We start from the raw sequence: 15,071 nt of genomic DNA, 5'->3' as shown, positions 1-15,071 counted from the left end.
GAAAACAAACAGATTCATCCTGGAAAGGGTTAAATCAAGCTACTCCTGGAAAGGGTTAAACCAAGCTACTCCTTGGAGTCAAGGATTCTGGGCTTCATCTGACGTACTTTGGGGATGTTGCAAGGAGGGACAGGTCCTTGGAGAGGGACATCATGCTTAGGAGGGTGGAGGGACGGCGCAAGAGGGGAAGACCCTCTATGAGATGGGTTGATTCAGTGACTGGGGTAATTGGGATGGGTGTGTCAGAGGGAGGCAGTGCAATTGGCACAGGATAGAGCAGGGTTTAGGGCTGTTGTACATAGGGTCCCTATGAGTCACAGATGACTCGATGGCACATAACAACAAACAACAACAACTAGGTCACCAGAGCTCCCTGTAATTAATTATATAAAATACAATGTGTATGAATGATTGTATGAAACAATGTAAATAAATGAAATACAATATAAATAAATTATTGTATGCAAACCAATAAAAAAGGAGGGGAAAATTTATTATCAAATGCTTATCTGTGTCGAAGTCTAACAATTTTCATATTTGGTGTGTTTCGTTATCAAATTTTCCAGCCCTCAGTTGTCCAAAGACTTAAAAGAGGAAATAAATTCCTATTAACGGCACATGTTTAATAGTTAACTGTGCCCTCTAGCCCACTAAACTCCAAATACACTGTAAATCCTAAACTTCTATGCCTGCAATTACTGTTGCTTTTGAGAACTGGTTGTTTCTGGTATGTTAATATAATAGTAATGGTGGTGTTACAGAACACAAGGGGTTCTTTCCATAGTCAATCACCAATAAGACAAACGGATTGCAATATCCATAAATATTCTTTATTATACAGATCTGGAAGACAGTGAGTCACTTCCAAGACTGTCTCCCCTTCTTAACAATAAACTTTTGTTAGTAAAATGAAAGAATTTCTATATCTGAAAGAAAATCATTCATACCCAGACACTCCCTTTCCAGACAAACAGGCAGATTAAGTTGCAATTTACGTATGATTGAGGAAAACAGCTTCAAAGAGGTAACAGCTAATCTAGGAGATGCATCTCCTCTTATGATTAACAGACAGATCACAGAAAGGACACTAAGAATTCCAAGGTCAAACAACAAGTCCCACAGGCTGGAGAAAACTATAGTTTTATAATTGATACCTACATAGAGAATTCTGAACTTATTAATACCACCCTGTCATTGAAGCAAAAACAGGTGGAGCTCTCAATTTAAAACAGGTTTGGACTCAGGAGTGACATCCACTTCCTAAACAACATGCCTCTGGAAACTCTATGAACTTTGTTAAATGATGATAGTTATAGAAAGTATTTAGGCCTTTGGTTCATAGGGTCGCTATGAGTCGTGCTCGACTTGATGGCAATCAACAACAACAATGAGTAATTCAGTGAATAATAATTTGCTTTGTAAGGTCAAGAACTGAAGCCTTGAATAAGGATGCTGTGAGGAGAATATTGAATGATTGAGAAAGCATTAAAAGAAGATTACTCAGGCACAGTTTTGGCAATGCAAGAATTCTGTAACAGTAACAAATTCAATAAAAGGAAATATATGGGGGAGTAAAGAAGATGGAAGTAGTATACACAGTCACTGTAACAAAAAGAATTGGTGGATGAAGACGACTTTAAAGAAAAAATATATGATCAAGAGGCAAGGTTAATGAAGTAAGAAGCTCAGGCTGCTCTGAAGGAGTTAAAAAATAAATCCCCAGGAATTGATGGAATGAATACCAATTGACATATCTCAACAAACAGATGCTGTCCTGAATGTGCTCACCAGGTTGTGTCAAGAAATCTGGAGGACAAGCTACCCGGGCAACTGACTAGATTTCCATTAGGAAAAAAAAAAGGTGATGAGATAGAGTGTGAAAATTATTGGACAATATCACTAATATCACCCAATGGCAAAATCCTGCTGAATATTGTCCAGCAAAGACTGGAACAGTTCATTGACAGAGGTCTACCAGAAATACAAGCTGGCATGAGAGACATTATCACCAATGTTAGATGGATCAAAGAGTATCAGAGGAATGTCTTTCTGTGTTTCATTGAGTGTGCAAAGGCATTTAACAGTGTGGATCCCACAAATTGTGGCTAACCTTGAGGAAAATGGGAATCCGAGAACATTAGATTGTGCTCATGTGAAACCTATACTCGGACCAGGAAGCAGTACTAAGAAGAGAGCAAGGAAACACTGCATGGTTCAAAATCAGGAAAGGAATACATCAGCGATGTATCCTGTCTCCATGCTTTTTCAATTTATATGCAAAACAGATCATTAAGGAAGCTAGGCTTTATGAGGAGAAATGTGGCATCAGGATTGGAGGAAGACTCATCAACAATATGCATTATGCAGATGACACAACCTTGCTGCTGAAACTGAGGAGGACTAGAAGTGTTTGTTGAAAAGGTTAAAGACTGTAGTCTTCAATATGGATTGAAGCTCAATATCAAGAAGCCAAGGGGCCAATTGGCAGCGCTATGATAGATGGAGAAGAGATTGAGATTGTTAAGAATTATGGCTTGCTCGGATCCACAATCAGCACTCTTTGCTCCAGCAGTCAGGAAATCCAAATATGAATTGCATTTGGAAAATCTGCTGTCAGGGACCTCTCCAGAGTAAGGAAGAGCAATGATGTCAGTCTGGAGACTAAGGTGTGCTTGATCCAGGCCATAGTCTTCCCAACTACTTGCTATGCATCAGACAGTTGGGCAATGACTAAGGATGACAGAAGAATCAATGCCTTTGAGTTGTGGTGCTGGAGAAGAGTCTTGAACATACCATGACCTGCTGAGAAAACAAATATAACTGTTTTGGAGAGGGTAAAACCAAGTTTCTTCTTGAAGCTCTGTCTCATATACTTTGGGCACGTGGCCAGGAAGGACCAGTCCTTGGAGAAGGACCTCATTATCAGAAGGGTGGAGGGACAGCACAGGAGAGGAAGACCTCAGATGAGATGGATTAATACAGTTGAAGGACCTCTGAAGTGTTAGTGACAATAAGAGGTCTGCTGTACAAAGAAATGCTCCAGGAATACTTGAAGCCCTTAAAAACGAGGGACCTTCAAGGGGTCCAGGTTGAAACAGCCTAGGTCCAGTTCTAAGAGATATTCCTTGTCAGCAGTCATCTGAGTCACTGACCCCTAAATGGTTAAGTACACCAGAGGAGTTCTTGCTAACAAGATCCTGGGATGCAGGGGTTGCAAACAGCTTTAGCACTTCCCCTGGATCTTTTTTATTTACCCATTTGCTTTCTTGAGCTAAGATAAAGAACAAAGATCCCTGAGTAGTCAAAGATAATTTACTTCAGTAAGACTGTTTACTATCATTCTGTACCTTGAAAAAACTGTACATGACTTTCTTTATGTAGTCTATGTCCGCTTCTGGAATAAAAGAGAGGAGAGGACAGCTCTGTTTGGCCATTTACCTAATAAAACCCTTGATCCTTCACTTTTTATCATTCCTCGTATTTGCCTTCTGTGACCTGTGATCATAGAACACCTGTGAACTACATACAGTGATTAGGGCAAAGGTTGTTGGTGTGTTGAAATCAGTGAGACTGGCTCAGGACAAGGCAGGCTTCAGAGTTGCTGTACAAAGTGTCGCTATGGGTCGCAGGCCACGCGATGGCACATAACAACAACAATAACTCTTATGAGAAGAAGAAATGATACCTTTGAACTGTGGTGTTGGAGAAGAGTGCTGAATATCTTATTAATTTCCAAAAGAACAAGCATATATGTCTCGGAGAGCATGCAGCCAGAGTGCTCCTTTGAAGATAAAGATAATGTAGCTTTATCTCACATACTTTGCACATGTTGCTAGGAGAGGCTATTCCTTGGAGAAGGACATCAAGTTTGGGATGATGAAGGGTCAGTGAAAGAGAGGAAGATTATCCTAAAGCAAGATGGATTAACACAGTAACTTCAGCAATAGGCTTGCATGTGTTAGAGATTGTGAGGATGTCATACAATAGGAAGGGTTCAGACCTATTGTTTCCTTTTTTTTAAGTTTTATTAGTTTTAATGAACATATTTACAGGGATTTTGGGTTTTTATTTCATTGCTGAGACCTATTGTTTCTTGATTTGTGTGAATCATTCTGCACTCAATGGCACATAACATCAACAACAGTACCTTTTAACATCAAATTGTAATATTATTTCAAATGTCCTCACAGAATTAAATAAGTCATTTGTGTATGTACACGCACAGAGAGAGACAGATATACCTCATAATAGTAAACATTATCTCAACTGTACTTGTGTTTGTGTGTATACAATATGTGTTTACAGCTAGATGAAAACTAAGTTCACCATTGAGTTAATTCCAAATTACAGAAATTTTGTAGGACACAGACAGAAACTCTAAAATTGCTCGAGAGTAAAATTTATTGTATACATGGAGGATAATGTACTTTACATTTTGTTAGAAACTGTTAACAATTTAAAACTTTTTTTACTTTTAATTCATTCAGAGGATGTTTTGGAAGTTATTGAAAATGAAGGGTATAAAATACTGATGCAAAGACAGATAGTATTATCAGAAGAAGAAGCACAAAAATTCTGCAAGGAATATGAAAATGAAAACTATTTTCAGGATCTTCTAGAAAATATGACCAGGTGAAGAGTAGTTTAGATTTAGAAATCAAAATGTTTTATATGTGAATGATTTAAAGCTTCTTTTCACCCTGTTTTCTGTTTAAGTTACTAAGCATTTCAATTCTATGAATATGTCCTGATTTTCATTTCTTAGTCAGCTTCACTCCCATCCTGATTCTCTTCTCAGAAGGTTGACTTCTCTAGAACTCCTGGAAGGTCAGTTGAATAGTAGGTAGGTCTCAAGTAAGGGAGTTCTGGTGGCCTAGTGGCAAGGAGCTGTGCTGGAATCCTGAAGGTGGTTTGAATCCACCAGCTGCTACATGGGAGAGGGATGGACTATCTCCTCCCATGTGATTAACGGTCTCTGAAAATTCTCCAGAAGATTGACTATGGGTCAGTTCTGACTTGACAGTACACTACCACCACTACCACCACCACCACCACTACCACAGCAACAACAAGTGAAGTAGCTGAAGTTCAGTTGAGTTAAAAGGTAGAAATTCAGGTTACACACCTTATAAAGTCATATAGCTGACTCTCTCTCTGTCAAGGCCTTTGGTATTTCAGAGGTTCCTAAGGATTCTAGAAGAGTCATTGAAATAGCAGCTGAGGCAGAAATCCAGCTAGGGTATATTAATATGCAGCAGCTTGGAAACAGCTGCCCTATCAGAAACATGGTCCTTCACTTTGCTTTCTTTTCCTACTACCACCCTTTTCCAAATATACTCTTACAACTATACTAGTGGAATTTCATTTTAGATCTATGACAAAAAGATTATTTTGACATATTTTGGTGGTGGTTGTTAGATGCTATGCAGTTAATACCCACTCACAGTAACTCTGTGTGCAAGAAGCCCTATGTGATCCCGTGCCATCCTCACAATGGCTGCTGTCTTGAACCCATTGCTGCAGCCACAGCGTCAAACCAAATGGGCCTTGTTCTTCCTCTTTTCTCTGATCCTATGTTTAAACAAGCATGATATCCTTTTCCAAGGACTGGCCCTTCTTGATAACATTCACAAACGATAGGAGACAGGAGTCTTTATCCTCTCCTTCAAGGAGCATTTTGGTTGTACCTCTTCCAAGAGAGATGTATTCTTTTGGTCATATTTTGGCATAGTCATTATTCCTTGTCAACATCACAGTTCAAAGGCTGTGGTTCAACTATTGTATGAACATAAGACAGTTGAAAATACCATGGCTTAACCCACGTGCACCTTAGACTTCAAAATGACGTCTTGCTCTTTAGCACTTTGAAGAGTTATTTTTCAACACATTGACTGCCACAAAACCATCATTTTATTTATTCAGTGACTCTGTAACATTTTTAGCATTTGCATTACTTATATCAAACAGCTGGACAATGAATAAGGATGACAGAACAAGAATTGATGCCTTTGAGTTATAATGTTAAAGAGTGTTGAACACACTATAAACTTCCCAGAAAACAAATGAGTTTATTCCGGAGAGGGTGAAACCAAATTTTTCCTTAGAGACAAAGATTTTGAAGATCTGTCTGACTTTGGGTATGTTGCCAGGAAGAACCTGATCTTGAAGAGGAATACTTTAAAGAATAGGGAGACACTGCAAGAGAGGAAGACCTAGGAAAATAAATGGATTGACACAGTAAAGGGGAAAAAAGGGTTATGTGTGTCAGAAACACTGAGATTCATAGGGTTGCAATGAATTGTAGGCAAATCAAAGGCACATAACAACAACATAATTAACTACTGAGCCATTTTTATATATACTTTTTATTTTCTTTTTTAACAGTGGACCATCTCTGGCCCTTGTTTTAGTGAGAGAGAATGGTTTGAAACATTGGAAACATATACTAGGACCAAATTCTGTTGAAGAAGCCAAGGAATATATTCCAGAGTGGTAAGATACACTATATTGTTTCTTAACATTATCTATGGGATCTATTTCGATTTCTTTTTGCATGTGGTAAATGTTGTTGTTAGGTGTTGCTGGTTTAAGTACAACCCTTAACAACCCTATGAATAAGAGATATGAAACCTGTCCTATCCTGTGCCATTCTCACAATTCCTGACACACTAGAGCCCATTACGACAGTCACTGTGTCGATCCACCTGGTTGAGGATTTTCCTCTCCTTAGCCAACCCCTGCCTTTCCAAGCACCGTGTCCCTCTCCAAGGAATAGCACCTCCTAGCAGTATGTCTGAAGTATGTGAGTTGAAGTTTTATCATCTTTGCCTCCAAAGAGCACTCTGGCTACACTTCTGGCAGTCCATTACATGCTCAGTACTCTTCTTCAGCACCACAGCTCAAGGGCGTCAAATCTTCTGTCATCCTTATTCATTGTCCCGCTCTCAGATGCACAGTAAGAGATTGGAAAGACTGTGGCCTGAATCACATGCACCTTAGTCCTCAAACTAACATAATTTTTTCCTTAATAATTTGGAGATGCTTCTGACTGCAGACTTTCCCAGTGCAATATCTCTTCTGATTTTCTGACTGCTAGTACCAACAGTGTCGATTGTGGATCCAAGTAAGATGAAGTTGTTGACATTTTCAGTTTTTTCTCCATGTACCATGAGGTTATTTATTGGTCCAGTGGTAAGAATGTATTTCTTGATGTTGAGATGCAATCCATATTGAAGACTGTATTCTTTGATCTTCTGCAACAGGAGCTTCTATTCATCTTCATTTTAAGCAAGCAAGGTTGTTTCATCTGTAGTATGTAGGTTATTTATGAGTCTTCAATCTTGATGCTACATTCTTTCACATAGAGTCCAACTTCTCAAATAATATGTAGTATATTCAAACCACAATTTAAATACAAAAGAGCCTTTCAGGAAAAAAGAATTTATCTGGGAAAGCAGTGCACTGATTCTGACTGGAGGTCAAATACAAGGCCAGCCAATTTGATTATGGCCAAAATTTTCAAATTATATTGCTGGGTGACTGGTTTAGGACTAGAAAGTAAATGAAGGGATTTTCAGCCAAAAGATACATCCCTTAGGAAAATATTCAGCTAACCTATTCTTCAGTACATACTCTTCTGATTAAGTTTGTGATGGCAAGTGCATGTCCTCTGAAGGTACATAACGGAGTTTGCAGACAATTATGTGCAGTCTGCCATCTGGTGGACATGTTTATTAACTTAAATTAACTCATTGGTGAATCTTTGGAGTTGGTTAAACTCACACCTGGCATATTACTTTCTATATAAAAGGTACTCTTTTAGTATCCTACGAAGTTTGCTCCAGCTAGGAGATGGAGGTCTATCTTATGCCCTTCTATGCCTTGCATCAAGCTTGTGGTTAGCATCAATCAAAATGGAATTGCAGTTTGAATTTCTTGTCTTAATTTCAGAATCCATTCCATTTAGATAGAGAAAGACATCTCCTTCAAGTGGAGAAGAAAAAATCCTGCTTTATATGGTGCAGTGAACTTCATACCTATTATATTTGTTGACACAATAAATAAAATTTACAAAGCTCTTTATATTTCTTTGAGATCATTTCTTTTCAGTAGGATTTACTTTGCTTTTGACTAATCTTGTATGGAAGGAGCTCTGGTGGCCTAGTGGGAAGAAGCTGTGCTTCAATCCTGAAGGCATGTGGATTGAATCCACTAACTGCTCAGGAGAAAGATGGACAATTTCCTTCTGTGCAGTTAAGTTATTCTGAAAACCCACTGGGGAGGGAGGGTCAGGTATGGGTCAGTTCTGACACAAGGTACAAAACAACAATTTTTTATGGACTCATTTTACTCCACATTTAGCCACTTTCAAAGATGTCTCTGATTGTAAGCCAGAGAATGAAAATTATTGCAAATAATAGTATGAATCAAATATTTTGCAAGTAGTAGAGTGAAGTGCCATAAAATTCTTAATAAAATATAACTGGATACAACTCATCACAGAAGAAAGAAAATTAACAAAGTATATGGCTACCTGCATTCTGGTCTAGAAGCTGTGGTAGGAAAGGTTGTTGTTGTTGTTAAGTGCCATTGAGTCGTAGACTACTCATAGTGATCCTATGAACAAAAGACCTGAACACTTGTATAATTTTCATCTTTTCTCCAAGTTCATAGGGTTTCTTGAGGCAAGCTATTTTGGTAGTAAATGCCACTCCTGCTTCCAAGCTTGTTTTAATCGGGGAGCAACACCAAACACTGTCCACCATGGATGACCAATATCACATTTGACACATCAGTGTCACCATGTTCAGCATCACAACCACCACCAGTTACCTCTGTACAGCACTGCACAGAGCAGTACTATACCACTTAGAAGAATGTTTGACCAAAAACAATTAAAACCATGCCTGAGGGATGCAGAGTAAAATCACCCACCTTTGGCTTGGTAGCATAACTTCTATCCACGAGGCCCACAGAGCTTTTTCTATGTTGGTGGTGGTGTTGTTAAGTGCCATCGAGTCGTAGACGACTCAGAGCGATCCTATCAACAAAAGACCTGAACGCTCGTATAACTTTCATCATAAGTCTAAAGATATTTTCTCCATGTAAAAATACTCGGTAGCTGTCTTTTCATCCCAGATAGTAAACGTTCCCGTTTCGAGCCCTTACATTGACAAAGTTGCCACAAATTCTCAACTCAGCCCAAACATTTTCTTGTGATTGGCCTTCTTTTCTCCAATTCCTTAGTTCCACCAACTTTTTGCTACTGCTTTAGAAATCACTCTATCCTCAGAGTTCTGCTTCTCTGTTACATTTGTGAATTGGACTCTATAGCCTGTAGAGTCTGTGTCTCCAGTTTGTAGAGTCTGTGTTGCTTTAATCTAAAATATGGCCATTTGCATAAAAGAGAAACACAGCAACCCATACTTCATATTTGTCCTCTTTTATCCACCCTATCCCATTCTTTTCTCCTCACTATTCCCTGTAATCCTTTTGACAGCATACCAAGGGGTTGGTTGCCGTGTCTGAAACTGAATAAAGTAAGTGCTGTTTTCACTACTATTTGTGCAAATACCTACCCCGGAAGTAACAGTTTTCAAGGCTCTTGAAATGGAAGTATCTCCATATTAGAGAGATGAGAATATCCTAGGACTGGTTGAGAAGATCATGCTGAATACAGCAAAAAAGAAATCTGAAAGGATCACTAAAGCTAGAAGAGGACAGAAGAAGGTCTTAATTATGAGGACAAACAGCTCAGATTCTGGTGATGTGAACTGATAAACAGGAAAGGTCCTAATCCTCACTGGCAGAATTTTACGGGTTAGATGCATAGGAGTAGGTTTAAATGGTAGAAAATGTAATTAGCAGGGAGCCTTTCCTCTACTAACATGCATTAAGTTGAAAAAAGATAAAGCGTGACTGTAACATAAAAATAAAACAAAAATCACAATCAACAACAATTTATTTAAGAGAGACTTTTTAAAACCCTCAAACTCCTATCAATTAATATCAACTGATAGCTACTGTCCATCAGATCTCTAAGGATATAAATTAAAACTGGAAGAAACTGCCTTTCTTTCTCCCTCGGGATTTCAAGTGTATGTGAACTGAGTAGGCTTTTTACATAAGAATATACTAAGGACTATTCCACCAGGGCTCCCAGGAGATACTTAATAATTATAATAAAAGAACCATAAACAGAGAAAACTATCTAACTAGTTACACATTATCTGGCAGTGACCTCACTAGAGTTGGTGCCACTTAGTGCAGAAGTTCATGATGTTCCCTGACTAGCACCACCACCCTCACCATGGAAAACAGCAGTGTATGCTTGTGGTGTGTACAGGTGAAATTATAGGGCTGGAAGTGTCTTTGTAATTATGTAATAGTGGCAGCTGCCATCAGAGTGCATCATTGTTGTTGTTATGTCCTGTCCAACTGAGTAAAACTCCTAACAACCCAATGAAAGGCTTCCCTGAACCTGCCCTATCCTGTGCCCTCATCATCATCTCTAAAACACTAGAGTCCATTCCTGAAGTCACAGTGTCACTCCATCTCAAAGAGGGATCTTCTTTTCCTTCACTGACCCTCTATCTTTCCAAGCATGATGCCCCTTTCAAAGGAATAGCCTCAAAATAGGTCCAAATTGTGAAGGATGAAGCTTCACCATCCTTGTCTCTAAGGAGCACTCGGGCAGCACCCTTTCCAGAACATATGTATTTGTTCTTTTGGCATCCATGTACTCTTCTCCAGCACCACAACTCAAACCGTCAATTCTTATTCTGTCATCCTTATTTATTCTCTAGCTCTCTGGTTCATAGCAAGTGATTGAGAAAACCATGGACTGAATTAGGTGCACCTTAGTCTTCAAACTGACTCAATTGCTCTTCAGCATTTTGGAGAGGTCCCTGGCAACAATTTCCCAGTGCAATATGTCTTCTGATTTCCTGACTGCTCGTACCAAGGATGTTGATTGTTGATCCAAGCAAAATGAAATAATTGAATCTTTTTTCCATCTAATATAATGTTGTCTGTTCGGCCTGTGATAAGGATCTTTGTCTTCTTGATGTTGAGATGTAATCCATACTGAAGATGGTAGTCCTTGATCTTCTGCAGCAGCATTTCATATTCTCTTCACTTTCCACCAGCAAAGTTATGGCATCAACATAACACAGGCTGTTGATGAATCCTTCAATCCTGATCTCACACTCCTCATAGAGTCTAACTTTGCAAATCATTCACTCAACATACATATTGAATAGGTATGGAAAAAAGATACAGCTCTGACACACACCCTTCCTGGTCTCAAACCATGCAATATTTCCTTGCTCTGTTTGCAGAATAGCTTCTTGGTCTAGTTATAGATTCCATACTAGCACAATTAAGTGTTATGGGATTTCAGGGTGGTTTTTTTTTTTTTCAATGTGAGCCATAATTAGTCATGATCCATGTCGTTGGTTTAAAAACCAAATTAACAAAGAGTCTTAACTTGTGTGTATTGATATGTGTAAACTATGCTTATAGAATGACAGAGATAATTATATTAAAAAAATAATGGATTTCATTCTGGACTCCTGTCATGATAATAATACCCAATCATGTTGTTGTTGTTGTTATGTGCCATCGAGTCGTTTCCGACTCATAGCGACCCTATGCACAACAGCTCTAAACCCTGCTCTATCCTGCGCCAACCGCACCGCCTCTGACACACCCATCCCGATTACCCCAGTCACCGAATCAATCCATCTCATAGAGGGTCTTCCCCTCCTGCGCTGTCCCTCCACCCTCCCAAGCATGATGTCCCTCTCCAAGGACCCGTCCCTCCTGGCAACATGTCCAAAGTATGTCAGACGAAGCCCCAGAATCCTTGTCTCCAAGGAGCAGCTTGGTTTAATCCTCTCCAAGATGGATCATATATCCCTTTAAACAGTTCTCTCCGTCATCTGTTTCAATGCAGTATACATCATTCCTCCCCTCTTTCTCTGTCTTCCCTCAGCCCTTATGTCAGTCCCGTTTAATAACAGTGGCCCTATGCAATATTTGTCCTTCTGTGACTGAGATATTTCACTCAGCATAATGTTCTCCAGGGTCATCCATTTTGCATAATATTTCATGCACAGTGGAGTGGATTTTGGGGGAGGGTTTTCATAACAATGGAAGAGTTTTACTTTTCAAAGAGAAGAGTGAAATGGTGGGGAAGGAGTGGGCAGGGAGAAAAGTGCAAAAATGAATGACTGGGAACCCTAAATCTCTGTAAACTTTCATTAAATTGATTTAAAAAATGGTGCAACAAAAAAAATCCCCCAACTTAATATTTGATTGCATATTTATAATTTTTTAGATGGTAAAAAATCAACCACACTACACCAAACAAAATTATAGATTTCTACTGGAACACTGCATAAAAATTTTAGACAATGACTTTGATGTCGCCATTTCTAACAGTGTCATTCACTGAGAAAAGTTATGAATCCCTCAATATCAATTAGTAAGTCAGTAGTACAAGAAGCGCAGTAGTTTTCCACAGCCTGTGCTTGTGTGTTATTTTACCACACAGAACATTCACTCCTTCATTTATAGTTATATGTCAGTATCCTCTATAATGATTATTTTAGTCTTCTTTTCTTCCTGATGACTAGTAACTCCTTCAAGGGAAGCACCGTGCCACTAGTCACTCTGTCATTAGCTCCTTTTTATGCAATCCCTACACCAAGAGTGAGTTGCCCTGATAGAAAACTTTCGAGCAATTTATGCAATTAGTTATGTAAGCATCTAGTCACAATAACATTTTTTTAACTTGATTTTTTTTTCTAAAAAGTTTATGTGCACGGTTTGCAAAGGGAACTTTGCCTGTCAACCAGATTTATGGAAGTAATTCACTAGAAGAAGCCAAAGAGGAAATACAGCATTTCTTTCCAACTGAGAGCACTTTTGGACTCATTAAACCTCATGTATTTTATGAAGATAAAGGTAATCTATATGAGTGACTGAATAAAATCCATTAAAATAATGAAGAAAACTTAAAAAATACAATGCACTACATATATATTACTCTTCAAAGACTTGAAAATTTTCAAACTTGAAAAGTTAGAAGAATTAGAATAGACTTTTGCTGTATTTGCTACCTCTTGTTTTCCTTCTCTTCCTCACTCCCCCCCCTTTCTCTCCTTATTCAGAAATGGGTACAGAATATTTTTTATTGTGATTTGAGGGAAAGTTTACAAAGCACATTGATTTCTCATTCATACATATTTTGTTTTATAACATTACTTCCTTGTAATTTTAATTTCTAATATAATCCTTCTATTTACCACTTCCTGCCTGCTGAACTTTCCCCTTGGGAGAATAAAACTTATTTGACCCTATAGTATTTCTTTTTCTAAAGACCGAATGTATCCCTAGTGTCACCCTGCCTATTATTTAGTTGAAAATTGAGCCAGGATGGTGAGTTTTGTTTTAGATTTAAAGCAATAGTGTTAGTGTTTCCCTCACTCTCTACCAAGTCAGTAGTGGTAAGGAATTGCATTGTCAATGCACAGGAAGGCAATTTAAATCCATCTGCTCCTGCATGAGAGCAAGATGGGCAATCTCCTCAAGTATGCTTTATTGTCTCTGAAAACTCCCTAGACGTTCACCTATTAGTTGGTTCTGATTGGATGGTACACAATCAAACCTGTGAGCCTGACTTTTTTATATTTTTTAAACTTTAACAATTTCCCCTGTCTCTATTCAGGATCTTCTACTGTGATCCTTTAGAGAGACTGGTCATCAATTTTTCTGTCATCTTTATTCGTTGTCCAGCTTTTAGATGCATAGCAAGTAAATGAAAAGACCATTAGCACATTTTAGTCTTTAAACAGACATTTTTGCTCTTTAGCAAATTGGAGAGGCCCTTGACTGCAAATGTTTCCAATGCATTGTTTTGGGGTTTTTATTTTGTTTGTTTTATTTCTTGACTGCTGGTACTAAGGGTGTTTATTGTGGATCCAAGTAAGTTGAAATCATTGACAACATCAATCATTTAGTCATCTGTCAGAATGTTACCTATTGGTATTACCATATTAAAGTTCTAAATGTTAATTTATTCTGGGGTTTTGGAGGTATTTTTAGAGTTTAATTTTTCATAGCTGCATTATTTTATGGTACAATATTGAGATAAAACTTTTACTTTCTTTCATTGTTTCAGTCTAATTTGTTGCTAATGCAGAGGTGTTCAGTTCAAATCCACCAGTTGTTCTTGTGGGAGAAAGATGGGCAATCAACTCCCATAGTGTTTACTGCCTCTGAAAACTCACTGGAGGGTCTGCTATGGGTCAGTTTTAACTTGACAGTAGACCAACAACAAAAACATTTGATTAGAGAGCAAAAGTGAGCCAACTTGTGTAATTCCCAATATTTGCTTTCTCTAGATGCTATCCTGAGGTTAATTAAGGAACATGGATTTGAGGTGACTTATCTGAAGGAAGTGGTCCTCACTCAAGAGCTGGCTGATCGTATTTATATAAGTATAAAAACAAAAGATTTTTATAAAGATGTCTTGGAAATGTTATTTGAGTAAGTTGCTAATAAGTACTTCTTTGTATTACCGAAGTTATAACGGTTTATTATAGAAACCCTAAAACGAATAAAATCATCGAAATGCTCATACATCTTTCATCCATGAAAAGACACCCTGCTAATATTTGGAGATAATTATTCTAATATCTCTCTTCTTCCCTCCATTCCTTTCTCTTCCCTCATTTCTCCCCTCCTCCTCACCTCTCTTCTCCTTGACTTTCTCAATGACATTTCTTCCCCCCCTTAATTCCCTCTTTTTTCTGTTTCTTCGTGTTATGTACCATCAAGTTAGAACTGACCATAGTTGATCCTCCATTAGATTTTCAGAGACAGTAAATTACATGGGAGAAGATTGCCTATATTTTTCCTAGGAGCAGCTGGTAGTTTCAAACTATATACCTTGAGTTGCCAGCACAATTCTATACCAAAAAGCCACTTCATATTAGGTTTAGAGGCCTTCTGGTTTAAAACCCTTTTATTATTATTATTATTATTAATTATTATTATTATTATTA

At 38.2% G+C, this 15,071-nt stretch overlaps 1 protein-coding gene across 1 annotated transcript in view; it reads left to right on the top strand.

Moving 5' to 3' along the window:
- Nucleotides 1-15,071, top strand: part of NME8 (NME/NM23 family member 8) — a 95,239-nt gene that overhangs the window by 70,754 nt on the left and 9,414 nt on the right. Inside the window, exons 11-14 of the mRNA XM_006887623.1 lie at nucleotides 4,488-4,632; nucleotides 6,385-6,492; nucleotides 12,818-12,969; nucleotides 14,409-14,553. Of these exons, the coding sequence (XP_006887685.1) occupies nucleotides 4,488-4,632; nucleotides 6,385-6,492; nucleotides 12,818-12,969; nucleotides 14,409-14,553 (550 nt within the window). The remainder of the gene's footprint in view (nucleotides 1-4,487; nucleotides 4,633-6,384; nucleotides 6,493-12,817; nucleotides 12,970-14,408; nucleotides 14,554-15,071) is intronic.

Source organism: Elephantulus edwardii, unplaced genomic scaffold (assembly GCF_000299155.1).
Source record: "Elephantulus edwardii isolate Elephantulus edwardi_28Jun2011 unplaced genomic scaffold, EleEdw1.0 scaffold00059, whole genome shotgun sequence".
Taxonomy (NCBI): Eukaryota; Metazoa; Chordata; class Mammalia; order Macroscelidea; family Macroscelididae; genus Elephantulus; species Elephantulus edwardii.
The sequence above is the reverse complement of the archived record's forward strand: the minus strand, read 5'-3'. Positions and strand labels throughout refer to the sequence as shown.